Source organism: Opisthocomus hoazin, chromosome 9 (assembly GCF_030867145.1).
Source record: "Opisthocomus hoazin isolate bOpiHoa1 chromosome 9, bOpiHoa1.hap1, whole genome shotgun sequence".
NCBI classification, from domain to species: Eukaryota; Metazoa; Chordata; class Aves; order Opisthocomiformes; family Opisthocomidae; genus Opisthocomus; species Opisthocomus hoazin.
Genome location: NC_134422.1, coordinates 19,788,006 through 19,813,698, shown reverse-complemented (window position 1 = coordinate 19,813,698; position 25,693 = coordinate 19,788,006). Strand labels below are relative to the sequence as shown.

The following is a 25,693-nucleotide window of genomic DNA, read 5'->3' as shown; positions in this document are numbered from 1 at the left end:
ACTATCACAATTATTGAAAAAGGCCTTGATCCTGAAAACATGTATGTCTGTGAATTTTTAGACAAGTGAATAGTCTTTGTAGGACTGACTTCTTACTTTACGTTGTTCACACATATGAACTTGCATGCACGATCAGAGATGAAGGCAGGCATACACATTTACAAGCTATCAACATTTTACCTAAAATGTCGCTTAAAACAGATTCAAAGTCATTACCAGCTGTTTCTTATTTAAAGATTAAGAAATAGGTGGTTGTTGATATCATTGTAATAGTACGGTTTTACACCGAAGTAAGGTACCTGAAGTTTTCATTCATTCTGCCTTCAGTTTAAAAAAAAACCCAAACATTTAAATTGACCTAAAAAGTCGACTTCAGACAAACAAGATCATTCGCACTTCTATCAGCCCCTTCATGTTAGAAACACCACAACTATGAGAAACTGCAGTGATAGTACGAACAAAACATCACAGATTTTATTGTGTAATATATTTTAGAAGGCCGAAAGTTACATCTAATCAGCAACGGCAGTCTTGGATCTTTATGAATTAATTATGATTATACATCTATAAGAAGGAAAATATTACATATGCTCAAAAATTCTAGAGACTTACATATATATAGACACACATTTCAACCAATATACATTTTTTCAGATATACTTATTTGAACAAACGGACAGCTTTCAAGTGACCGTGCTCTGAAATAAGCGGTGCTTTTGTTTGTGCATTCCCAGATTAATATGCATTCTGCTTAATGTGGGAAATGTCATCACGAAGCTGTGTGGCTCTCTAGACCTACCACAAATACATTACATCTATTTAGCTGGGAAGAACAGGGTACGGAACACAAACAGTCTGCTGCCTTCCGTCTACTTATCACTCCGCTATTTCAATTTTTTTCTTTGCCTTTGCCCTTGTGTCTCAGCAACGACACATTCCCCACTGGAGACCAGATTCGTGACAAGTTTTGATACTTACAATGAAAACTTGTGTCCGTTCTGCACAGAAACAGTACCTGGAAAGCACGCTTTCATGCAAAATCCTTTTTCTGCTTTTCCCAACACACACAAAATCTTTTTTTGGCATCACAGTGATTTTAAAATTGTCCTGTGTAATTTAAATAAGATTTCCAAAAACAGTAACCTTTTACAGGGATAAATCAGAGCATTTCCAGTTGACAAAGTAATTTGCGAGGGACACACAAAGCACCTGAAAACACAGACTGCAAAGAAAACCATTTTAACTATAGCAACAGCACTCACTGCATAACATTAGAAGGAAAATTATGCAATTAGGTCTCTTATCAGACTTATGAAAATTCAGATTTATACCAGTTGGGGTGGGGTTGGGGGGGAAATCATTGTTCACCGCATGTCCCTCGAGCACTACCTAGGGGAGGGGAGTGATGACCAGACAGCGAAAATTAAGAAGAACGTGTCCCACCTTACGCCTATTCTGCCAATCTGTCGTGGTTGTTCTTCTAGCTCCGTAGTTTTACAAGATTTTTTTTTTTTTTTTTTTTTTTTGCTGACAAGTAATACAAGACAGATTCTTGCCTTCTTAGGATCTTGCAATCTAGTTTAGACACAGCACGTCAAGTGGTGATGAAAGAAGGTTAGGGTGGGTTTGAAAAGACGAGGATTCCAACAGTAAACGATGCGGAGACATCAGTTTGGTAACGTACACATGTTTTGCATGATTCATTGGACCAAAATGGCCAAAGGAACTTAAAAAGCTGTCAAAGGCATCTTTACCTCTGACCTACCTAGTCATCCATCTGCTTCCTCATGCTGCCAATCAAAACCCTACCATTCTTATCGCTATTCTATTACACACATTTTCCACAACCATTTCTCCCCCAGCTCTTAAAAAATATCTTAGCAAACATTTCAATCAGTCATTAAAAACCTTGTTAAAATATGCAATGTGTCATCAAATATGCACAGCGCGCTCGTGCAAAATCTGCAGAGCGCAAATCACTGCATTGCATTTGATGTAGTATTAATGTGAAACGTCGCGGAAAGTATTACCACTTCGAATTAGTTTCCACGGATCATCTCCGTGGGAGCTTGATTTTGTGTCGCATCAAACGGAGCAAAGAAAGGGCGATTGAATGGATTGTTTTACACACTAATTAAATTCCAAGCCCGTTCACTGGGCTGGGACGGCAGCACGGATCACACCTCAGATAGAATCCACGCCGTCAGCTGCAGGTCGAACAACCCCAGCCACAGGGCTTTGCTTCGACGCCGCCCAGCGCGCTGCTAGCCCCCGTTACCGTTCGCACCCACCGGGCCGGAGCCGGCGCGCCCGACCCCTGGGGAGCGCGGCCGTTTCCCCGCGCCGGCCAACACGTCGAGCGGACCGGCGGGCGCGCCTCCGCCGGCGGCAAACCGGGACGCCGTCACGGCGACAAAGAGACCTACCGACGGGGAACCAGCCTTCCCGACCGCTGCAGCCCTCGCCGCTCCCCGTCTCTCGCAGGAGTAGTCACGGAATCGCAACGCCCCGCCGAAAGAGTCGGGGAACCGCGCACGGCAGAGGATTCTGCTCACACCCGTCACGCGTCACGCCTTTACCCCAGACCCGCCGGGGAACCCCCACCGAATCAAACCCCGCAAAACCCGTTCCCCCCCTGCGCCCCGCCGGCACGGTCTGGGCCCTCCGCCCGCCCGGGGGGCAGCGCGGCGGGGCAGGAGCGGGGGGACGGGCGGTGTTTGCCGTCGGGAGGACCGGACACAGTTAGCGGTGCGGGGCCTCGCTCGCCCGGGCACGGGGAGGGCTGCGGGGCGGCTCCTCACCGCGCCGCTGAGGGGGCAGCTGCCCGCCGACGCGGCCCCCCCCCCCCCCGCAGCCGCCGGGCCCTGCTCGGGCCGAGCCCCCAGCACCTCAGGTGAGGGAGGAGGGGGGGGGGGGGGGGGGGGGACACGCAGCCGGACTGCGCAGGGCCCCTCCGGCCACACCGCGACGGGACAGAGGGGAGCCCCCGCGGCGGCCGAGGAATCCCGAACAAAACCGGCCTCAGCCCGATCACGCAGGTGCCGCGGCAGGGCCAGGCCGGGCGCCTTGCGGAGCGCCGAGATGGCGGAAGGCCGACGGGGCGGGCAGCGCTGCGCCCCTCACCACCGCTCCGCCACCACCGGCGGCCCCACCGGACCGGGATCATCACAAACCCCTCAAACCCGACGGGGTTCCCGCTCCCTGCCTCTCCGGCCGAGAAGCCCCGCGCCCCGGCGGGCCGTGTCCGCGCCCTCCCCTCCGCTCGACCCCCGCCCCGAGCACGGCGAGGGGCCCGGCCCGGGACGGGAGGGGGGGGCGAGCGGGCGGCAGCCGCTCCCCCGCCGCCTCCCCCCGCTTCGGGCTTGGAGAATGGCTAAAGGGCTCCCCGACACGACCGTTAACGTTTTGCCAGGTTTATTTTACTTGTTATACACAGACGATACAAACGGGCAAAAACCGGAACATTTCTCCATGGAGCATGTACTGGTATAAATTATTCAGTTCCACAGACGTAACAGAACAAATATAAAAATCACAACATTCGATTTACAGAAGAGTCAAAAATATACACACGTTTATGACCCTGAATTTCTATTAGGAAATTTCCCCGTCGAGTTTAATCTAGACTGAATATTTAGCCTGATGCATATTTCAGTTTGTAAATTTTTTTTTCTTCTTTTTTTTTCCCATATAAAAATGTGTTAATTGTATAGATTTGCTACTCAAAATTCGAAGACTTACTATTCTGCTTCGCCGGGGGGGAGACCTGGAGGGATATTAGTTCTCCTTCATTAACGTTCTCCGTCATTAACGCAACAAGAGGTTGGCGGGACAGCTCACTCTTACTCTCGCTGTGCATTTCATTCCCCAGGAAGCCAGATCTCGGTTAGCTACTTTATGAAAAAGTCAATTCCAAAACTAAATGCAGTAAAATATACAACTCACAATTCATCTTCACTGGACTACACTATGGTTACCAACAATTCAGTCGTCTATATCTTTTTTTTTTTGTTGTTAGATTATTCATTACAAAGATTTACAGCAATATAAAGTAAAAGGGGGGAAACTGCAAAGAAATTTGAAAAGAGTTTGTCAGCATATTTGGCACCTGCGGGGACCGGTAATGGATTTGGCACTTGGGGGCAGGGGGGAGGGGGAGAGGAATACCACAAAAATAATGTAATATTGCTGATGTCGAGCTACTCCTTTTAAAGAAAAATACAGAGGCAGTTAATTTTGCTTTCGGAAGGCGTCGTGCTACTTTAATCGACTTTCCTACGGGCCGTATTTTCTGTCCTTTTGCAGGGGAAGCTCAGCTGCTCCTCAGCTGCGTCAGCCCAGGGCACAGCGTGATGATTTCACGCGAGGAACCGCAGAGCGAGCGAGAACCCCACTGCTGGCTGCCGCGGTGCGGGAGGCTTTGCGTTACCAGCGGCGGGCAGAAAGAGTGCTCACCTGGGGAGGGGGAGAAGGGAGCAAGGGCGGGGGGGGGGGGGGGGGTAAAGAAATTTAAACAGGAACTAAGTTTTGTGACTTCACAATGAAAACAAAACCAAAAAAAAAATTGCCAACAACTGAGAGAGAAACGGAACCAAAGAGGAGTAATCGGTTTCGGTAAATGAAATAGTATGTACAGGCATTTCACAGGGTCTGCCCCCCCCCCCGCCCCGTTCCCGCTGTCCCCCCGCAACCGCCCGTGGCCGAGGCGGGAAACGCTGCGGGGTGTGCGGAGCTCCGAGCATCCGACGGGTCGGCGGGTGTCGGCGCGGCGGTGCCCCCCGCGCCCCCGGGCCGGGGAGCGGGGCGGGGGGCGGCTCTGCCCGGCTGGCTGCGGGCCGGGGGCGCGGAGGGGGGCAGCGGGGGGGCGGGGGTCGGTGCGCGAAGGCGGAGGAGTTATTGTGCAAAAGGGCGGCGGGGCCGGGCGGGCCGCGCCTAGCTGTGCGAGTAGAAGCCGTAGTAGCCGATGTCCTTGGCGCAGGTCTTTTCGCAGTCCCGCTGGGCGAGCACCTCGCTCTTGAGGGGCGAGGAGCTCTCGGACACCGGCGTGTCCGAGGGGGAGATCCGCCTCCGCTTGGCCTGCTCGTAAATCCCAGAGTCGGCGGAGTCGATGGACTTAATGGACGACGGCGTCTCGATCCAGCTGGAGTCGGACAAATCCTTGGGCTTGGAGTCCTCGGCGCCCGGCAAGGGGGACCGCTCGGGGGCCAGGCTCTCCGCCTCCTCCCCCAGGTAGGGGTTGCCGGCCGCCATCCTCGCCGCCGCCGCCGCCGCGCTGTTGGGCCAGCAGGAGAGCACGGAGCCCGACTTGCTGCAGTACTGCGGGGGGCTGCGGGCCCCCCAGCCCGACGGGTCGGCGTAGTAGCCCAGCGGCCGCCCGGCGCAGCCCGCCGCCTGCAGCGGCAGCGCCTTGACGCCGGCGGCCGCGTAGGAGAGCAGCGTGGCCGCGTTGCCGGCGAAGTCGGTGGCCGTGTCGTAGGCGGAGGCGGCGAAGTCGAGGCGGTTGTTGGCGGGGGCGACGAACCAGCGCTGCGGCGAGGGGGCCCCCGGGTCCTCGGCTTGCTGTGGGGAGAGCAGCCCGTTGGTGTGGGGCACGCTGCGGTCGGCGCCGGGCCCCGGGCCGGCTCCTGCCCCTGGGTGGAAGCGGGACTTGGCGTAGTTACTCACGAACTGGTCCTGGAGGAAGGAGCCGGCCATGGCGTAGCGGGCCCCGGGCACGATCTGCGAGCGGGGCGAGTCGTTGGGGGACGGCGTCAGCCGGTCCATGTCGCAGCCCGTGTAGATCCTGCCCGAGAGAAGGGGAGAGAGAGAGCTGGGTGCCCGGCGCCTTGCTCGGCGCCTGCCTGGCCTCAGCACTCAGGGACGGGACGGGGCGGCCGCCCCAGCGCCCTCCTGCCCGGGGCCCTGCGCTCCTCTCCGGCCTCGGCCTCCGGCGCCGAGGGCCTTAACGGGGGGAGGAGGAGGAGGAGGAGGACGGGGGGAGCGAGGCGCGGAGAGCAGAACTTTCGGGCCGAGACGGCTCTCTCCCGGCGGCCCGACGGCAAGGCAGGGACCGGTCCCGCCATACGCGCAGCCGGCAACCTGGCCGCTGGCCGCCAGCAGCGTGAGTGGCAGGCTACGGAACGGTATCGGCTGTTTAACACTTATTATTGGGAGTCGCAGGCGAACCATCAACATTTTACTGGGTTTAAATTAGCTAATCTTTAAACACCTACTGTAGGGAACGGGAAACCAGACACATCCAGTGTTCCCCGCGTGGCCTATATATAATTCTCCCATGCTGGGCTGCAATTTGCGATTATAAAAACTTTAATGGATTAATAACTACTATCTGTATTTAATTCAGGCTAAAACTGTGCTTTAATTAACCCTCCACGCCTCCTGGAATTTCTCCTCCAAAATAAACTTGGCCCTTAAACAAATTCAACGTGCTAGACAACATCGAAGCTTCCCCCTCCCCCCGTCTCCTTTCAAGTGACGCCCTAGAAAGTTGTGGGGTTTTTTCCTATTAAAAAGGGAAAAGCACTCGCGGCTGGGGGCGAAGGCCAGGCAGCCTTCCCGCAGGCCGCGCTCTTTGCCGGCAGAGCCCCCGGGAGCGGGCACCCCCGCACCACCCGCCGCTGCCGGGCCCGGGCCGCGCTCGCACTCCCCCGGGCCCCGGCGCCGCTCGCGCTCCCGGACGGATCCCCCGGACGGAGCCCCCAGTGCCGGAGGACGCTGAGCCGCTCTCCGAGCCGGACGGCGGTCGGAACTCCGGGGGCTTCGACTCCACCCGGGAGGGAGAGGGGAAAGAAAAGGAAAGAGGAAAAAAAAAAAAATGTATCCGACGCCAGAAAAGAGCGAAACGAGATGAAGACGTTTCCCTCCGGACAGCGGCTCCGCGGAGCCCGGGGCTGTTCGCACCCGGCGGGTTGGGGGGGGCCGAGCCCGGGTTGCCGGGGGGGCTTCGCTCGGCGTCCGTGCGCGCAGGCGGGAGCGAGCTCGGGACGGGGGGTCCCGGCACCGGTAGAGGGGAGACCGCGGCGGAGTGGGGCGGGCTGCGGGGCCCGGGTTGTGGGGACGGCCCCTCCGGGGCGGCTGGCGGTGCCCCCCCCGCAGGGCTCCAGAGCAGCCCGGTGTTGCGGAGTGGAGAGGAGCTGCCCCTCCCGCCCCCCCCCCCCCGACGGGTGCGTGCGGCCGGCAGCAGGGCGATGAAAGCCCGGGTCACTTACGTGTCGTAATTGTCTCGGAAGCCTTTTGCGAAAGGGTTGTGGTCTATCTTCAGCTGCGTGATCTGGGGAGAGAGAGAGGGGTGGGAGCGCACGCTGTCAAAGCCTGGAAAACGCACCCTGCCGCGGCCAGCGCGTTTTGAGGAGGATCGGGCTCTGCTCTGGGCCATCAAATTGCCTTCAAAACGTGAGAAATCAAGCTTCGGCATGCTTGTAGGTATCACAGTCTAATTTTAAGATTTACCCTATCGCAACAGGTACGACATAATTTAATATTTAACCCCCTGTTTTAAGGGTGTCAGTATTCCTACTGCATGGGCTTAATTACATTTAAATCATTTAAATCCAGAAACGAGGCAAAACGCACCGCAGAACGGTAGCTGAGAGTTTGCATTTGCATCGAGCAAAACAATTAAAGCAGGCACGCAGACCGCGCATACCCCGCTGGAAAAAGGGGGGCCCCGGTCTGCAGCGACGCCAGACCCCCCCGCACCGCAGCCAGGCGTTAGCGGGCTGTTAATCCGAGGAGTTTGCCCCGTCACCCCCCCAACCCCCCTCAGCGCAATCAATGCGGTCGTTAATTGATCTTTGCGGACTTCAAGCTTAAGCCAGCAGCTAACCGGGCTGTGGCCGAGCTGGGGGCGAACACGGCGGTGGCCGGCGGGGTCTCCGCAGGCGCGGGGCGGGGGGAGATGGAGAGCCGGGGGGGGGGGAGATGGAGAGCCGGGGGGGGGGGGGGGGGAAAGCACGCAACGGCCGGGCCGGCCCCGGCGGGTAGACCGCGAGCGGGAGGGAGCGGGGAGCTCTTTACATCGGTGTTTTGGTAGGCGGTGACGGCGATGAACTGGGTCTCGGGGAAGGTGAAAGTCTGCACTCTGCCCGGCTGGTTGGTGTCCTCCGTCCCGTCCTCGTTCACCTCCACCACATGCAAGCGGGGCTGGTACTTGTGGAGGGACTGCAAAACCACCATCTGTGAGGCAGAGGAAGAGGAGGGAGGGGGCCGCGGGAAGAGGAGGAAATTAGAGCGGGGAGGACGGGGAGAGCGATGCCCGCGGGCGGCGAGACGCGGTGACACCCCCCCCCCGCCGCCGCCTCCCCGGGACCCCCACCCCAGGACCCCCCGGTCACCCCGGGCAGCGGTGCCAGCCTGGGCAACGCGCTCGGGATCGGCGAGGCCGGCGGCAAAATAAACGAAAGGGCTTTTTCCCATCGCCGCCCTTTTATATTCACCTAACGACAAGGTCTCAAAAAAAAAAAAAAAAAAAAAAATATATATATATATATACACGCCCTTTCGGAAGCGGCAGGGTTCTGCCTAAAGCAATAAAAATCAGCCTGGCAGAGCGTCCGCGTTCCCCCCACTGACCTGCCCGTTGTTGTTTGATGCTCCTTTATTGTTTGTAAGTTTTAGTTTCCCAAAGGAGATCTCCTGGCGCATCCAGTGGGCCCCCGTGTTGGGGGAGTCGGGGTGCATGTACACCCGGTTTCCTAAGCAAAAACAACAAAAAACCACAACCACATCACGGTTCTCGCGTCTGCACCGGTTCTGCCGCTGCAGCGGCACACAAGGTGGAAGGACCCCGTTAAACTTGGCGGTATTTTACTGCTGAAACCACCTTCGTTTTAACGGAGAAGGATTAATCAAGCGTTTTCCGAACACCTTTTACTTTCTCCTCCACCCTTCCGTTTTTGTGGTTTCTTTTTTTTGTGCGTGTGTGTGTTTCCCCAAAAGCATCGTTGGCCCTTTCTCGTTTAAGAAGTCGCCAGAGCCCGTCCACAAAGGCTTTAATTAATCATTCTCACCTACATATGTGTCGGGAAAAGTGATAATTGGAGGAACTTGCCTTGTACATTGGTGTCCGCCTTGCCGCAAGGAACCCATTTGCCTCCCTGAAATCTCCAGTGGTTGGGATCCGCCAAAATGACATCCACAAAAATATTGTAGTGAGCCGTGGGGTCGAGACCAGAAATGTTAAAACTTAGGAAAGGGAACATGCGCCTATAAAAAAGGAAAGGAAGAAGAAAAAGGAAAAGGAAGGGAAGCAGGCGAGCGAGCCGGCGGCAGCGGCGGGCAGAGGCGGAGGAGCCGGCAGCCCCGCTGCGCTGCGTCCTCACGGCTCCCGGCAGCGGCCGGGAGAGAAAAATCCAACGCGGCTCCCTCCCCGCAACGCCGAGCTCCCCGCGGGGAAGGGCTGAGGGCGGCGGGGCGGCGGGCAGGGCTGCCCCGGCGGGGACCGGCACCGGCACCAGGAGCGGGCGGCTCCCCCGGGGCGGCGGCGGCGGATCCCGCGGCGGCTCAGCCCCGACACCCGGCTGTGGGGTCCGCGCCGTGCCTTACCTGCCCTGCTTGGTGATGATCATCTCCGTCTGGTGCCGGTGGAATTTGAGCCAGAGGGGCCTGTTGCAGAGGTAGACCTGAGCCTTGCCGGGAACGAGCCCCGGCTGGGTGGAGGAGAACTGGTAGAAAGGTGCCCCTTGGTAGGAATGGCCGTACTGCTGGGGGTAAGGGTAGCCCGCCGCCGGGTAGCCTTGCGGAGAGGAGTTGGACAGGAGGCTGTTGTAAGCTCCGTTGGTGATGACCGGGTGGTGAGCCATGTAGCGGCTGGGGCTGGCGATGGAGAAGGCTGGGTGAGCAGGTCCGTGCTGTCCGGGGTAAGGGAACATGGTACTGGGAGCAGAGGCAGCAGACTGGGGCTGGCTGGACTGAGAGAGCAGATAGCGATCTGCAGCAGATCCATCGAAACTGTGACGAAGCTCGGAGACCCCGTCCAAGACGGGAGAGAGTTTATTTCTCTGGACGTCCCCTGGTGTGTCCTTGGAGTCAGGAAAATTGTCTGTATCTGACTGATTCGTCATCCCCCTGGTAATTTTTTTCAAAGGTGAACTTCTCTCCAGGTTGTCAGTGGTCGAGATAATGGGATGATCATGCAAGGCAAGCTCAGATCCGCCTGCATGTGGGTAACTGCTGCTCACATTGAGAAATTTCTTGGAGAGCATGATAGAGGGAGAAAGACAATGCTCCAGCTGCATAGCTCTAGCACCACAGTAATAACCCTTCAGTCCCTGGATCTGGAAGGGCTCCTTGGTATCAGAAGCTAGACATCCTGGGACCCTCGCTAGGCAGAAAGCACTTCATCCACCAAATGCTTCCCAAACGTTTGATTTACTTTTTTTTTTTTTTTCCCCTTCCCCCCCCCCCCCCCCCCCTTCCCTGGGAGAAGAGATTGGCCAATTGACACTATGCAGCAATCAGGAAAGACTCACTTTTGATCTTGCTGCTTGTGGAGAGGATGAAACGGCTTCTGCCATTGGTTAACCGCTGACAGTAATTTAATTAGATAGACATTAATTAGGATAATCACCTGGCTCCTGGTCGCGACGATCATGGCAAATTGAAGGAGATGATTTTATTGTGAGATAGAAGGAAGGGGAAGGGGGAAGGGAAGAGTGTGTTTGCTGTAAGAGCTCATTATTATGTGACCTTTCCGGCATTTTTTTTTAATTTATTTTTTTAAATTTTTTTTACTACGGCTGGAAAAGCAATGGAACCCCCCGCGTCCCCCCAAACGCAGCGCGCGGGACCCCGCCTTCGGGCGGAGACCGGGGTTGGGGGCCGCGGGGACCGGCCGCTGCCCCTGGCTCCCGCCAGCGGCCCCCCCGCCCCTGCCCATCCGTGCCTGCTTGGGGGGGGGGGGGGGGGGACGGACAGCGGCCGCGCATCGCCTCTTCTAAGTTCTGAAATAATCATCAGCCGCGCAGCCCAAGCGCCCTGATGTATCCGCCGGGAGGGTCGCGGTTTGTTCTGTCAATAAATGTCTCATCCCGGGGCCCATCAGCAGCGCGGCGCGGAAGGGACCCCCCGGGTTCCTCCCTGCCGCCGCGACCCGGTCCCGGGCAGCGGAGCGGTCTCTCGGCGCGGGGGCGGTCGCCTCGCCCCGCCGCTCGGCCGGCACCGGGGGAGCCCGCACCTTCCGCCCGGGGCCGAGCGGCCCCCGGAGACCCCCCGTAGCGGGAGGGACCGGCCGGCGGGTCCGCGGGAGCCCCCGAGAGCGGGGGAGCGCCTGCCGCTGCCCCGCTCCGCTCTCCGCCTCCCTCCCTGGGCAAGCCGGGCGGTCTCTGGGAGCACCGGGACGTTCTGCCCGCCGAGCAGCTCCCCGCCTTCGCCTTCCTCCGCCGGTTTCCCCGCGGCGGCTGGGCCCTCGGGCGCTCCCCGGGTGCCGCCGGCCGCGCCCCGCGCTGCCCGCCACGGCGGCCCGGGGCACCGCCACCGGCCCAGCGCCCCGACACCCGCAGCCGGGCCCAAACTTCGCAAACTCGAACCCGGAGCAGACCAGAACCGAGGACGACTCTCAGAATGCGTTATTTCAACGCTCTCGACTCCCAGGGCCATTTATTTTCTGCTGCTTAACCGTGAGCAAGCTCCGTTCTCTGGCGTTTCACGGAAGCCCGCACGCACTCGCTCTCTGCAAGGAAAATTATTCCAATACAATAATTTACGAAGCAAAAAGCAAGCAGTTCAGCGTTCTACTTGCAGGCGGGTGGTACAGCGCATGCAACTTTCCATACCACACCTTCTCCTCAGTGCTAAGAAAACAGTTTTATTAATACCAGTTCTAAGTTTTGTTTCCGACACTGGTTTCACCAGTGCGCTCACCGTTCCCTTCCTTTCCCTGCTTGACGCCGACGGCAAGGTAAGGGACTTATAGAGGCAGGAGATAAACCCTGGGAAACGCTGCCCTGAATTACGGAGCTACACCCATATCGATGCCGAGCTGCAGTGAATTCAGCGGTATGCTGCCAATCACGCAGAAGTGCTAATATATGCCAAAAATCCTCAGCGCACAACTCCTAAACTGGTATAATAGGGGGACAGGCAATGGCAGGTGGTGTTACAGAATCGTCACACAGAGAAGGAGCGAGGTTCGCTAATACAAAATGCCCGTCCTTCGTGCTGACAGGTGACGAGGGGTCAAGCTGCTAATGAAGGTCTGCTCCATGGCGGCTGGAGGCTCAGAAGGTGGCTGCTTGGAAACCTCTTTCTTTCTCCAAGATGGTACACGGGCTGCTGCGTTTCAGGTTACCGTGTGCACCCGCTCTTCCAAATCCTCTGCGCAGCTCCTAAACCACTGACAAAAACGAGGAAAGATGCCCTGAAAACCAGCCTTTCGATTATTCATGAAACCTCTAAGTAAACGGGAAACTGTGCCTCCACGTCAAGCCGCAGTGCATAGAAAGCAGGGTGCCACAGCACAAGCTCATGCTACAGGAGATCTCCATCTCCAGCAGACTCCCTTCGGCTACCCTCTGCAAGACGTATGTTTGTCAAAATTAATTTGGAATACACAAGACGCACTGGTTTGTCTCCCTGCTTTACAGTGGCCCTTCACGCAGGTACACGCTGCAGCACGGCAATAGCTTCCCTCCCTCTCTGCAGTGCCATGTCACCCACGACCTGCCAAAGCGTGCCCGTCTCGTGGTGTGATGCCCGCGTGCGAGCAGGCAGCGGCCAGAGGCAGAGCCCCGCCGGCAGACCAGCCCCGGGCAGCTCCCGCCCCATTCCATCCCATCCCATCCCATCCCACCCCACCCCGGGGCGCAGTGCATCGGACAAGGGCAAGGCCCAAATACAGCCCTCCTTGGTGACATGCAGGTTTTTGGAGCAAAGCTCCAGAAAGCACTTCCATGTAGCTCTACGTGGTTTGGTAACGTCTCCGTTTTCCCAGCCTGATATTCTGCTGCCTACTGTGGGGGCAGAGGGAAGGCCATAAGGAGGGCAGCTGCAAAAATCTGCATGTTTCCCTCTGAAGTGAGTGGATGCTAAATATACTTGGAGAGAGAGTTACTCTAAAACAGCAAATTAAAAGGCCTAAATAAGAAATTCCAAACAAAAGAAAAACCTTTGAATGGTAATGAATAAGTAAATAGAAAATTACTGGGCACAAAGTGGAAAATAAGACAATTTTATGGGCTATTTCCTTACTATGCCAGTAAGAAGTCAAATAAATTAAAAAAAATAGTCTTCAACACAAAAAGATGTGTCTAGTTTTAAAATATTTGCCTGCCACAATTGTTGCCATTTATCAAAAAACAAACCAGTAAACAAAATACTGTGACACGGAAAGAGAACACTTCTGCCCAGACAAAAGAACCAACTTGGCCTAAGTACCATCCCATACTTAAAAAATAGACAAACGAAAACCCGAACCAGCCACCCACCCACAACCCAAAGTCACTCCCCCCAAACCGAGTTACTTGGCTCTGTCTACTTAAAAGCAAGCAGCCGACCCACCGGCCTTCCTGGGAGCGTTTCCCTCTCTAGTCAGTGGAAAGGGCTTTAAATGTAGTATTCCAGTTGGGACTCTTTCCATATATTTATATACATGGACATCTCGTGTATGTTCTCTTTCGCAGCAGGGAGGGTTCATATAACCTAGAACAGCCTCTGTCACTTTAATTTTTATTCTCAGAATAGTGCTATTTATGACACCGCTTGTAAGAGTTGTGTGATTCAGTTATCGGCACAACTGAATTAATTTCCTTAGGGTCAATTGTCTTCTGTGGATATTAGGGTTTAAAGAATATTGAAAGGGAGCTGGCAGGGGAATTTTCAGCATTTTGGTTTTCGTACATCCTCAGAATTCAGCGCTGCTACTTTTTTTTTTATATAAATCTCAATGAGAGTATCTGGTAATCAACAGGAGCCAAATTTCATGAGAGAATTTTTGCTGTCCTTGCAGTTTTACAGTGGGTAGAAATCAACCTTTACCAACACTTTTCTTACACTGTTAATTCCCGCAGTCCTTTCTCAAAAAAGGCCTTCCAGAACTGAAGACAGGTTTGTAAATGTATTTTTATTATGTTGCAACAATCAAAATATATATGTACTACTGATTTTCCCCAAAAAATATTAAATGAAAATGTAATACATTTTTTCCCACATTGTGTTCTTGAATGCTGTGGAATCTGTAAAGACCCTGACATAAAGAAACCGAAGCAACTGCACAATTAGAGACTGAAAGGTGTTAACAGTGCTGCACTTACATTACAAACGAAGTCAGATGTCTCTGTTTAACCAAATATAGCCTCAACAGTCTCTGTTTTGTGAGTATTAGAAACAATAAACAAATATACACAGAAAGCATCACAAACAGTAAATTGGTTATTTAAATACAACTGTATCCAACATAGCAGCTAAACACTGGACAATGTTTGAGGTCATCAGCACATCCACATGCTCTTCTAAATGACGTTTGGGGTCCTGAAATACAAAGCATGCCATGAGAGAAACGACTGAAACATATCTCTGAAGGATTTCATTTACTTCAGGTCTATTTCAGATGACTGTCAGTTAAGGAACACATGCCAGCAATGCTCCTAAATTTTCCATTCTAACAAGACCTAGCAAACGACCGAATTTCCATGAGTAAGATTTTATTAGTCCATACTATCAATCAGAGAAGTTGAGGATAGGTTTAGGAAGTTAATTTCTATCCAGCATCTGAAGAGTAACCATGACAGCTGTGAGTTCTAAGGCCAACACACAATATGTGGAATTTACTATGTGTCTCACTGAGGCCAATATTTTAATCTTGGTTCTGGTACACTGCAATTTGTTTTCAGATCTCTGTACAAATGTGTGTTCTAATCCTGTAAAGACTCAAACATGATCTAACACAGTCTTTGAATAGTTGTGTTGACTGCAAGAAAATTAGCATATTTATACCCATAAAAAAATAAAGAAAAAATGCACAACGCTATGTTCAAATGTTCTGAAAAACTGAATGTTAAGCCTGAGCAGTGTTCTGAAAATACACATCCCCACACACTATTACTCAATTGATGTGGGCATTTGTGGGCATCTGCATAGAACAATAAAATTATTTCTAGTTGAAAATCACACTCGTGCACTTCTTCAGTTTAAGAATTGAGATTAAGCAATTAATCTCCAAATACTGCAAAATTATCAGGCACATTTAAAGAACATCTCTAAGCTTTATTGTAGTATTATTGTAGCATTCCTGTGTGTAAAGACATTAGAATATGGAAGACAATAATGTGTGGGAATGTTAACTTTTTTAAAAAAGAATTATTGTCAAAATCTAATGAACCAATGTAAGTTTACATAAAAGTGTACTAGAAAACCTGTCTCAGCTGTCCTTCTTAAATAACTAATTTTCAAAGATCACACAGTTCTCCAATATTCTCTGCCCTCCTAGCAAATTATGCACCCTAATAACATAATAGCCCTCTTGTGAGCAGCTGTTTGCTTACAAAGCTTTTTATATAAGTTTCACGAAAAAACACACATGGAAATTACTTAACCATTTTGTAATCTAAAGTTAATAACTTTATCAGGAAAAAAATTATTTTTTAAGAACTGTATAGAATCATAGAATAGGTGAAAAAAGATCTTTTCATATATGTGTAACGATTTAAACAACTAGTGAAGCTCAAGTTCTGCTTGAGATGACATCATAACCCTTAAAATACAACCCTTCTTACATGTTTTGTTTTATATATTTATGTATGTGTAGGTGTGCATAAACTCTATTGTTCTGAATGCTACAGAAATACATGAGTGACTGAACAATAGTGCAGATGTGTTATGACATAGCTGCTAGAAGCTGACACACAAGAGCAATCCAGAATCCTTTAAATTCTTCTACTGCTACTAGCAATAAAATAAATACTGGTTCTTTAAAGACAGACTGGATATTTTCAAAGCTATGTCTTGTTTCCGTTGCCCTTCTTGAATTTGAACACAACTTCTTACAAAATTGTTTCGCTCTCGTCTTGCTCACCAAAGCATGTTTCCTCCACCTTTATGTCAAAATCAGATGTAGAAACAGTTTTCTGTTGAGTCTTTCTATAAAGACATTATATTCTGACATTGCAAAGGGGCTGCACGAATTGAGTGGGTGTTTTCAGTTTCAGCTACGGTCCTAAACTGTTTTCCTTCAACAGCAATACAAAGCAATGCAGCTTACTTGCATACGTGTGTACCGGAGCAAAGCACTGACAGCGCGTTCACGAGCTGAGGATAAGGGTGAGCTGGCTCTTTAGCCGTGATAATGTATAAACAACACCCCCATCTTTTTTCAATTATTACTATTTTTCAAAAGTCTCCACAGTTTTGGCCTCTCTGACACAGACCTGGATATCTCTGCGCCTCTTCTTAGAAAGAAGTTGAAAAACAAAAACAAAAGAGAAGAAGAAAAAGCTACCAGATCTCCACACTGCTCCTCAGCATGTAATACAAACGCATGTAGAACACGACTGGCAGATATTCTGCCGATTACCTATAGTCAAAAGCCTTGTTCCTTATGCAACAAACTTCAATAAAAATAAATTAATTATTTGGAGTGTTGAGAATATCTTGCATGTAGAACTAAAATCACCTACGCATATGTACAAAAATTAATATTTAGAATGAACGAAGCGTATCATTCCACATCACTAATTCATCACACCTCACCTGCTTGCCAACATTTTTTATTGCCAGCTGTTCAGGTGTCATCTTATCTTCTTCTTCAACAGCCTGTGAAAGAAACACAGAAAAAGGTCAGTGTTTCAGATTTCATTTACTTCTTCCCCAAGCCACAAGATACTCAATGTGTAATTGTCTCTCTCAGAGGAAAAAAAAAAGGGGTGGGGGGAAGGGGGGAAAAAAAAAAAAAATCAAACAGCAACACATTTCAGAAAGTCAAAAGGAAAGGTACTGAAAGGTACTTCAGCTTTTCAGCAGACGTCTTTTTAATTACTGAATGTTAGTGCAAAAGATCAAGGCAAATACTCATGAATGGTTTTATTGTCAGATACTCACAAACTGGTTTTAAGCAAAATATCTTAAATGAGCAGTTGCAATAGTTAAAGATAGTTAAATTAGTAAAGCAGAATCAAAAAGAACATTACCTACATTGTTGCAACTACTGGAAGTTTGATCTCAAATTTTTATACTGTTCAAGTCACTTATCTTCATACATTTTTTTTTAATGTTCTGTTGCCTTCAAACACAGTGTCTTTATAAAGTAAATCCACTAACTTAACTAGTGAATGTAATATTGAATTTGGTTTTTACGACCTTAAGAAGTTAAAAAAATAGCACTCGTCAAAAATGACTGACATGCTTACTACTCAGAGTGCTTGCTGAGATCTAGTATTTATAAAAAACATTTCTAAGCGTAAGTGCCAGTATTAAAACAGTACAAATAACTGTGATACCTCTTTCTTACAACACCAAAATAATATAGAAGTGATACATATTTGATTAATAAGCAACACAGTCTCCACAAGGCTGTTAAAGCCCCACTTGTGCCTAATTTAACCAAATCCCAAGAAACTCTTTGCTGAAAACAGATTATACAAATCAAATAACCACCAAGGTCCAAAAGAGTTCCTGCAACAACTGTTTTGTTCTTATAGTCTAGTCTTTTACAAGTCATTCTGAACAAAGCTCGTGATAGTCAGCTTCTTACTTCTGAAATGAAGTAATAAATTTCTTCCCTTCATAAACATAGCTAAAGTTCTACTGTCATTACAGGATACAAATACCTTGTTATAGTTCTTAGCTAATTCTAACATCTCCTTCACTACTGTTTCATTGAGTTTGCAATGTTCACTGTAGTCCTGAAGCGTCAAACCTTCCATCCAACTCTTCTTATGCAAATTTAGCAACATCTGCAAAAAAAACCCTCTTTAGAGCATTTATCATAAAATATATTCATAATACTGTGAAGCTCTCTGACAGAAAAACAATTTACAATAGTAAGAATGTAATAAAAAAATTATTGCTCTTACAACGTCTGAATACAGGCAATACGATCTAGAGCAGACAACAGATTTTTGCGTAAGTTTTTACATGATCAAACTGCTTGAACCCGAAATGTGACAACAAGGCATGGAAACCAGGGTCACATTTACTTTGCAGGAACGCTTAGGTTTTTGTTTTGTAATTTTTAATTTTTGCTGTAGGTTGAGAATGCACAATTGCACAGTGCAGGAGCTAACAGAAAGGTGAATATTTTAGCTGCAAATAAGGAATGGTTGAAGCTTCTGGCCTCTGACAAGCTGAAAAATATTTTAATGCTTGGATTAAATTTATGAAGTAGTTACTTAGGCTTCACTGATTTTCCTGAACTGTATGCAAGCAGCTGCCACAGTTGTGATGAAGTGAACTTCAAAAGCAATTAGAACATGACTTTTGTGTGTTTGTCCTCCTACAAAGTAAACAGCCCTAAAACCAACATGATAAAGTGATGCAGAGTTTCAATGGTGATAAACATGGGGACTATTAGAAACACCTGAAATGTTTTACTTGACACTCTGATGTTGTTCTTGAAAAAGTGAAGGAATAGCTACAAAGGCAAATTCCTGATTTTCATCAATAGAGAAACCATATTTTGTGGATGTTCTGCACACTCGAGGACTGTAGAGAGGACCCTTTCAGCAAACAGTTTCAGCCTGCCTTCTATTTGTGAACACTTACTAAAGACACCTTTGAGAAGCCGTAAGCCCTGTAATTACTGTCACCTGAATAAAAGCGCTTGTTTCATCCCATGTACAGCTTCCAAAGAAACCTGGCTTTGGTACATATGAACTGAGTTGAAAGTTTGTGTCATCGTTTGTATTATCAAGATCTTCATTACTGACAGAAGGAGTTGTAGGTAAACTGCATATGGACAGTGTAGCTAGGCTATGTGGATTTTAAAATTATGGTTTGGTGTGATGGGCTCCTCACGAAGCATGTACTCTTCTTATTACTGATGGAGATAACAGATCACCACCACCACGAGGAGGGGTGAGATATGTATGAACCTGCCTCATGAAAGATGTGTGGAGATAGCTGTTGCCTCGTAAGATTAAAGTTTCCCTAACTCGGTCAAGATTATTTTTCCTACTTGCAAAGGTAATAACTTACATATGTACAGCCATTAAAGAAAATACACACTTCAAATTTCAGAAAAGACTGGACTGGCCACACTGCTGTATCTGATCGGAAACAATAACCTTCGGAAGCTTCACAGACATTTCCTGAGAGCGCTCATTTTGTTGAATCAGTTATTCATTTTGGTAACAGTGAGGTCTTAAAAGTCTGATACCATCCTAAAAAGGCTTGTGCATTGCACAAATTCTTTTCAACTCCCTGATTTGCATGCATATTCTTCCATTATTCAAAACTGGATTTTTTTTTTTTTACTTCTAGCCCTCTAAAAGTCAAAATTACGTGAGAAAACTATTCTGACCATTTCATCACAAACTCCAACCCCGAGATCAACTTATAACCCTAACAAGGCCAGGAACATACTTAGGCATAACTGAAGACAGAACCTGGCTTTTCAATAATTAACTTCTGTAGACAAACAAACTTTTCTCTGTGTATTTTCCTGGTTGAGACTGTCAAGCTAGATTTTACTTGTAACTGAGGCAGTCTGACACAAAAGTAACTACTTGTCAGTAACTGAAGAATATTTTGTGTGTCAGTGCAGGACACTGCTACCTCCTGATATCCCGTCCAGTCTTGGGGAGCTCCAATCGCACCAACTGGAAGCACATCCTATCAAAGTGATTACAGCAAATAAAAACCTGAGATTCCTTGATTATACAATTCCATTTTGGAAAATATGGTCTTCTAGCTTCAGGAATTCCAGCCCGTGAAAACCTAAGGCAGCTAGTATGTCTTTCAGCTTCATCACTGAAAGTTTGAAACTTTGCGCAAACTTGTTAAGTGCAGAGAACAGCATGAAGACTTTCCATAAAGCATGTGGACAAAAAAGTTGTCAAATTATTTATATGAATATTAGAATAGTGTTTTGGAAGGTTTCATCATCACGACTACACATCTAAGTGCTTTCTGGAAGAGAAGCCACCTACTCCAGGAGAGTTAAAACAACTACTGAAACTATCAGCAGTTGAAATCAGAATATTGCCACAAATCTTAAATAGTTTGCATAGTGTTCTTTGTCCTCTGAATAAAAGCTAAAACAGTTACCTTCTGTTCTAGTTCATTCTTCCTGTAGTTGATGGTAATAGAATAGTAATGTCTGTTTAGTCCATGAATTAGTGCCTGTAAAATTCAGGGAAAAGTTTGCATTAAAGTTACCCACCACTGAAACAAAGAAATATTAGAAGGGAAGAGTTCATTTAAATTCAGCCATCTTCAAACATCACTTGAAAGAAAAGCCACAAAGAAACAAATACACAGAGACTATGAGTAGGTATCAAGTAAATATACCTGTGCCTATTTCTCTTTCAGTGTTCGTTAACTGACAGTTATACTTGCCATTTCTAAACCACGGATTTTTTCACACAGTAACAACTATCACAAGAAAAAGTGGTAACTATCTGTAAGCATTTGACCGATACATATGCACAAACATATTTCTCTCAAATCCTTCCTCTATCAATAAATTTGGTTATCACTTCTATTAAAATATAAGGCACTCTCTGTTACAATCAAAAATAATGTTGGCTATCTATTTATTTTTGACCACTGCCAACGTTCCCAAGTTCATTCTCTAAGATACAATACAAAGCTGAAGCAGTGATTAAACACATCAGGTATTAGTTAGACTATGTGCATCAAATCAACATTGGATATTAAAGCTAATTTTCTTATTCAACCCTAAATGAAAAAAAGCCTTTCTCATTATAATTATACCCTTTGCAAATTTGTCCTTGAACTTGTACATAACAATCTGATCAACTGAGATTAGGTTAAGTGACACCTATATGCACGTATCTTCTACTTTGCTCATGTGCACTACATGAGGGTTGGTTTTTTTTTTTTTACATTTATGACTTAAGGGTTAGTTGGATTAATATTTGGGCGGTTTAAGAAAATTCTGTAAGTCCTCATCACAACTAAAATTATCTATTTTTCAAGCAAAATTTTACATACAAAGTATACATTTACAAATGAGATAAAATCATACATAAAATATGCAGAATTAGTGGTAAATATTTCTTATATTTCAATCATTCCACCTATTTATGTTTAAATATATTCTTTAGAGCTATACAGAATGAATGTGTATTTGCATCTTACGCAACTTAATATTGCGACATTCCAAAATTATCAGTATGAAAGCTGAAAATGTTCTCATCCCTACATTTTAAACAGATTTCTTTTGCAAACACATCTACAAAGACACAAACCTACTTGAATGGTTACATTTATGCGAACCAGCAGTTACAGATAACCATTACGTGTGCCAGTTATTATAGTTAAAACTGTAAAATACGGGGTTTATTATCAATATAGTAATTTATGGCTGAAACTATCAGCAGCAAGCAGATTTCACTGCCATTATCTTATCCTACTCAAAATGACTGCATATGAGATTTTGGGGTTTGTGTTTAAACTCCATTGTAGACAATTAGGGAGCTTGCTAAAGCTCCTAAAAATTGACAAACATCTTTGCCTTCCCCCTCTATCCTCTCCCTTTCCTCTCCCCTTCCGAAATCACTTGTAAAGACTTGACAAACGTAAAAGGTAAACAAATGTTCCACTTCCAACCTGAACAGTAAGTAGTTGTAGTGTGTTCTTTGTGTATTTTGTTTCAAATGGAAACCATCATTCCAACAAGCCTTACAAATCAGATGCACAAAGAGTAAGTAAAAAAGCTGTTGATAACGGAACTCAAGAACCACCATGAAAAAAGGAATGAAGTCAAGCACATATTCTTATTCCCGAGATTTTAAAGAATGTCTTCAAATCACTGCTTCTAGCCCAGCTGAAAACAATATTAAGTTCGCTGCTGACCTCAACTGAGTCAGAATTTTATTCACAACCTTAGAATAAAAGCAAAACAACACTGCAAGAGCCTTTGCAGTTTTAAGAACAGAGTATCATTTTAAACTATGATTTTTAGCTTAGCAGTGACATTTGCAACAGCTCACTGTCAACTTGCAAAAACAACACCACAAACAAAAAATACCCACTCTAACAACAGAAACCCAAAACTCCCATGGCCAAAATACGCCATACTGTAGTGACAGCAATCTTAAAATAACGAAGTTGAACAATACTACAGGGTTTTACAAGGGAGGTAATTACACACGGTCCAGAAAAGCCCAGTTAGAAAAGCCCTGAAACACGCAAGCATGGGCTTGCCTATACCCAATCAAGCGCATTTGCTGCCTATTTCATGCTCATTATAGTTCGCAGTTTTCACCAATTCAAAAATCAGAAGTAAAACACAACAACCTCCTGAAGCATACACTCTTTAATTGTCTGTTTCTTTTGGCTAACGTTTTTATAATTAGTAAAGGGTTTCAATGCATTAGTAATAAAAAAACAACTGATCTTTTGAAAGAGGGGTATGGCAATCTAGCAGCTCCCGAAGGACGGTTCTCTTACAGCACAAGTTTAGCCCTTATTTCAGTTCTACTATGGACTAATGTGCAGTCTTTTTATTGGATGTTTACTTTCACTGTTCAAGCAACGGATCAAAAGAGCAGGAATTAGGCTTCAAGGTTGAAATACACGTGACTTTTAGAATGCATGCTAAGGGAAAAAAGTTTTCTGGAGAGAAAAAAGGAAAAAAACATCGAGGCAGAAGAGTAACACAGATAAAAGCATTAATCACTCCAGAGGATACTTGTTTCAGGACAGAAGTTATTTCTCAAAAAAAAGGTTTGCTTCGTTGAAGACAAACATTTTTGTCTTACTGGTGAAAGTCAACTTCAGAAATCAAACTTTCAATATTTAAGTTTTCCAAATGCTTGCAAAGAAATATAAGACAACATACTCAAAATAAACATTAAAAGCCGATCAAACATACTGTCTATCCATTGAATCTCCTACTCCACCATTTTTTCAGCAAATTACTGCATTATATACAAACCAGAAATTAAATTAAGACATAATACAAGGTTAAATCTAGATTACATATTAAGCAAGGACCTACGTAAGCATACAGTAGAAAGACAAGATTATTAATGAAGACGGAACTTTCTCCATAATTTGTTCAGAATAACGTATCTTTAGGAAAGCTGAGATGTTAATAAGCAGCAGTTTTTAAACTGCAGTATTGAAAACGGTACCTATCTTGCATCACACGGTACGACAGCAATTGTCACTTTAAAGTTTGCATTTCCACAAGTCTGTACTTTCACCTTTGCAGTACATACTTATACATGTAGTCACACTTCAGAAGCTAATCTAGGCCTCAATTTTAAACCCTTCACATATATAACTCCACTGATAAATCACATCAATTATAAATGCATGCAGAAAAATGCTATAGAGAGAACAATAAACAATGCGTAGCTTACTGTTTTTAGGTACCTTTCCCCAAAACTGCTGAATAAATCTTGCAATTTACAGGACTATCAACACTGGGTTTACCTGGATAGATGGCTTGTTTAAGTGACCCAGATTTGAAGTTGTTTGTCTTGGTTCATGTCCCAAGACCATCATATTAGCATTGATCAATCTGAAGGCATCAATAACAACCTGTAAAAACAAGAGTCAAGTCAATTCTTTTTAGAAAATGCAACTAATAGTGCCAAGCAACAGTGGACAAGGCACAATCAACTCTCATCAGTTTTTGGCCTTTATCCAGAAAATCATTTAATTATAATATTAATAAAAAAGAGCCTCCTGCTGGCTATGCTATCAGCACACTACACTACCTTGTATTGTAAGGTGACACCAATTACTACCTTTTCTATGGAGCTGTTTTATACACACGATACCACCATATAACATTGAATTTTTATGTACGCTTACTCTAAGCTTCAAAGGTACGCATATGTTTGTCACCTAAATCTTATCCAATCAAAGTGAATGACAGAGAGAGACTAAAACTGAAAGTGAGCACAAGCTAAGGGACCGAGCCTAAAGCCCAGTCCTGTCACATCAATTATACTACCACAATACTTGAAATGACAACAAAATTATAGCCAGCAAGGAACTTGCCCCATGTATTCCCTTCTAGTCAGATGCTTTTTGCTTCTTGTGACTACGAAAGGGTCTATAAACTGTCTGATGGATTAAAAAGTCCTTGTCAGTGTCATGCTCAGGAGTAAAAAACAGAGTAAAAGAAAACCAAGGTCATTTATATTTAAAGGTACACGGTAGGTAGTATTCAGTGCTGTTTCACTGCAAATAAAGTAAAACCGTCACTGATTTTTATTTTGACCTGTGCTGAATTTGTCTATGAAAATCTTTGGAAATCGGATTTCATGGCCCTATATAAGAAAACCCACATGCCTACCCAACATCTGCGTGAGGTGAAACAGAACTGAGAACATACCAGCTATACACCAAAACCCAGCCTTACTGGGTACTTGCCACTACGGATTCATAACTGCAAGATAAGGCCTCCCATTTAGGCCCCAGTCTTCTAACCGGACCAGCGCATGCACAGCCTCATACACTCACAGAAACAGCACCAGGCATACTTCGCAGGCATCTTGTCTGCGTATGTTTGAAGAGTTATTCTGGTTCATTAAACTAAATAATTTAAATCTCCTTTTAACAGCTTTTCTATAATTTTTATCCTCATCCTCTCCATCCTATGTGTTGGACAACAACAGATACATTTATATGGCTGGTTTGGTATTTTGAGCAATGATACCGGTACCAAATCTTTTGTGTCGAACAAACTCTGTCACTGAAAGCCTACAGGGAAAGCAACATCGAGTTTCCCACATTGTTCTAGCATTTTCCCCTCCATTTACACAAATATTAGTAACTAGATACACACAAAATTTACTAGGAGTACAATACAAATATTGAGGTCATTCATGTGGAAATAAAATTAATTGGCAAGTATTTATTAAAAAAAATCTCAAACTGTAAACTGAAAAAGCCTAATAACTTATCACCTGTTGTATTTACTTTTGAGACCCAACTATTTCAGTGACCCAGTGCCACTAAGGGCTATTGCCTAGACTCTCAGCTGACTGCCCAGAGCCATCTGCATACGTCTTGTCTTAAAACTGCATGCAGAAAATGTACCAAAAAAAAAAAATCTTCTTATTAAAAATACTAGGTTGTGGCCCAATTAAAGTGAGTTAACAGTGACAATCTTTTCTGAACAACAATAAAACCAAAACACAATTCAGATTCAATATACAGCAGAAGCATGCCATCTGATACTAATGCTACAAAAAAAGAATTCCATTTAAAATACTTAATTCTCAAAAAGATCTGAAACAGTTTCTAGATATCTATACAGTCTTTGTGGTAACATACAAAATAATTGTATTTTTCCCCTTTTTTATCACTATCAGATTTTTCTCTCTCTCAAAATACTTGTGACAAGCTTTTGTATATCTGTGTTCCTTTTTAACTAGATGCTCTAATTTACGAACACCTGGAAATGCCCAACCATAACAAACAGGCAGTATAAACTAAAAAGCCAAGCAACGCAAACAAATTCCACACCACAATGCAAACAAATTCCACACCACGGGTTCTCCAGAGACTAGCTAGCTAAAGGGAAAAAAATCCCCAAACAAGTAAAAAATTACCCTGAGGA

The 25,693-nt window shown here is 46.6% G+C and overlaps 2 protein-coding genes across 3 annotated transcripts in view; both read right to left on the bottom strand.

Moving 5' to 3' along the window:
• Positions 1-3,397: 3,397 nt before the first annotated feature.
• On the bottom strand, positions 3,398-10,367 carry TBR1 (T-box brain transcription factor 1). Of its 2 annotated transcripts, XM_075430971.1 has the most exons (7): positions 9,544-10,367; positions 9,050-9,204; positions 8,572-8,693; positions 8,017-8,175; positions 7,209-7,270; positions 5,665-5,782; positions 3,398-5,559 (listed from the first exon to the last, which is right to left on the bottom strand). In XM_075430971.1, exons 1-7 carry the CDS (start codon positions 10,233-10,235, stop codon positions 4,933-4,935), a joined length of 1,935 nt encoding a protein of 644 aa, XP_075287086.1. In that variant the 5' UTR covers positions 10,236-10,367; the 3' UTR covers positions 3,398-4,932. The 2 variants fall into 2 exon arrangements, with proteins under 2 accessions (XP_075287086.1, XP_075287085.1); XM_075430970.1 differs by having other exon boundaries at positions 3,398-5,782.
• A 3,669-nt stretch (positions 10,368-14,036) lies between these two features.
• PSMD14 (proteasome 26S subunit, non-ATPase 14) overlaps positions 14,037-25,693 on the bottom strand; it is a 47,676-nt gene continuing 36,019 nt past the window's right edge. The window contains exons 8-12 of the mRNA XM_075430752.1: positions 23,554-23,661; positions 20,194-20,268; positions 17,757-17,882; positions 16,681-16,743; positions 14,037-14,463 (exon numbers count right to left, since the gene is read on the bottom strand). Of these exons, the coding sequence (XP_075286867.1) occupies positions 14,365-14,463; positions 16,681-16,743; positions 17,757-17,882; positions 20,194-20,268; positions 23,554-23,661 (471 nt within the window). The 3' untranslated portion in view covers positions 14,037-14,364. The remainder of the gene's footprint in view (positions 14,464-16,680; positions 16,744-17,756; positions 17,883-20,193; positions 20,269-23,553; positions 23,662-25,693) is intronic.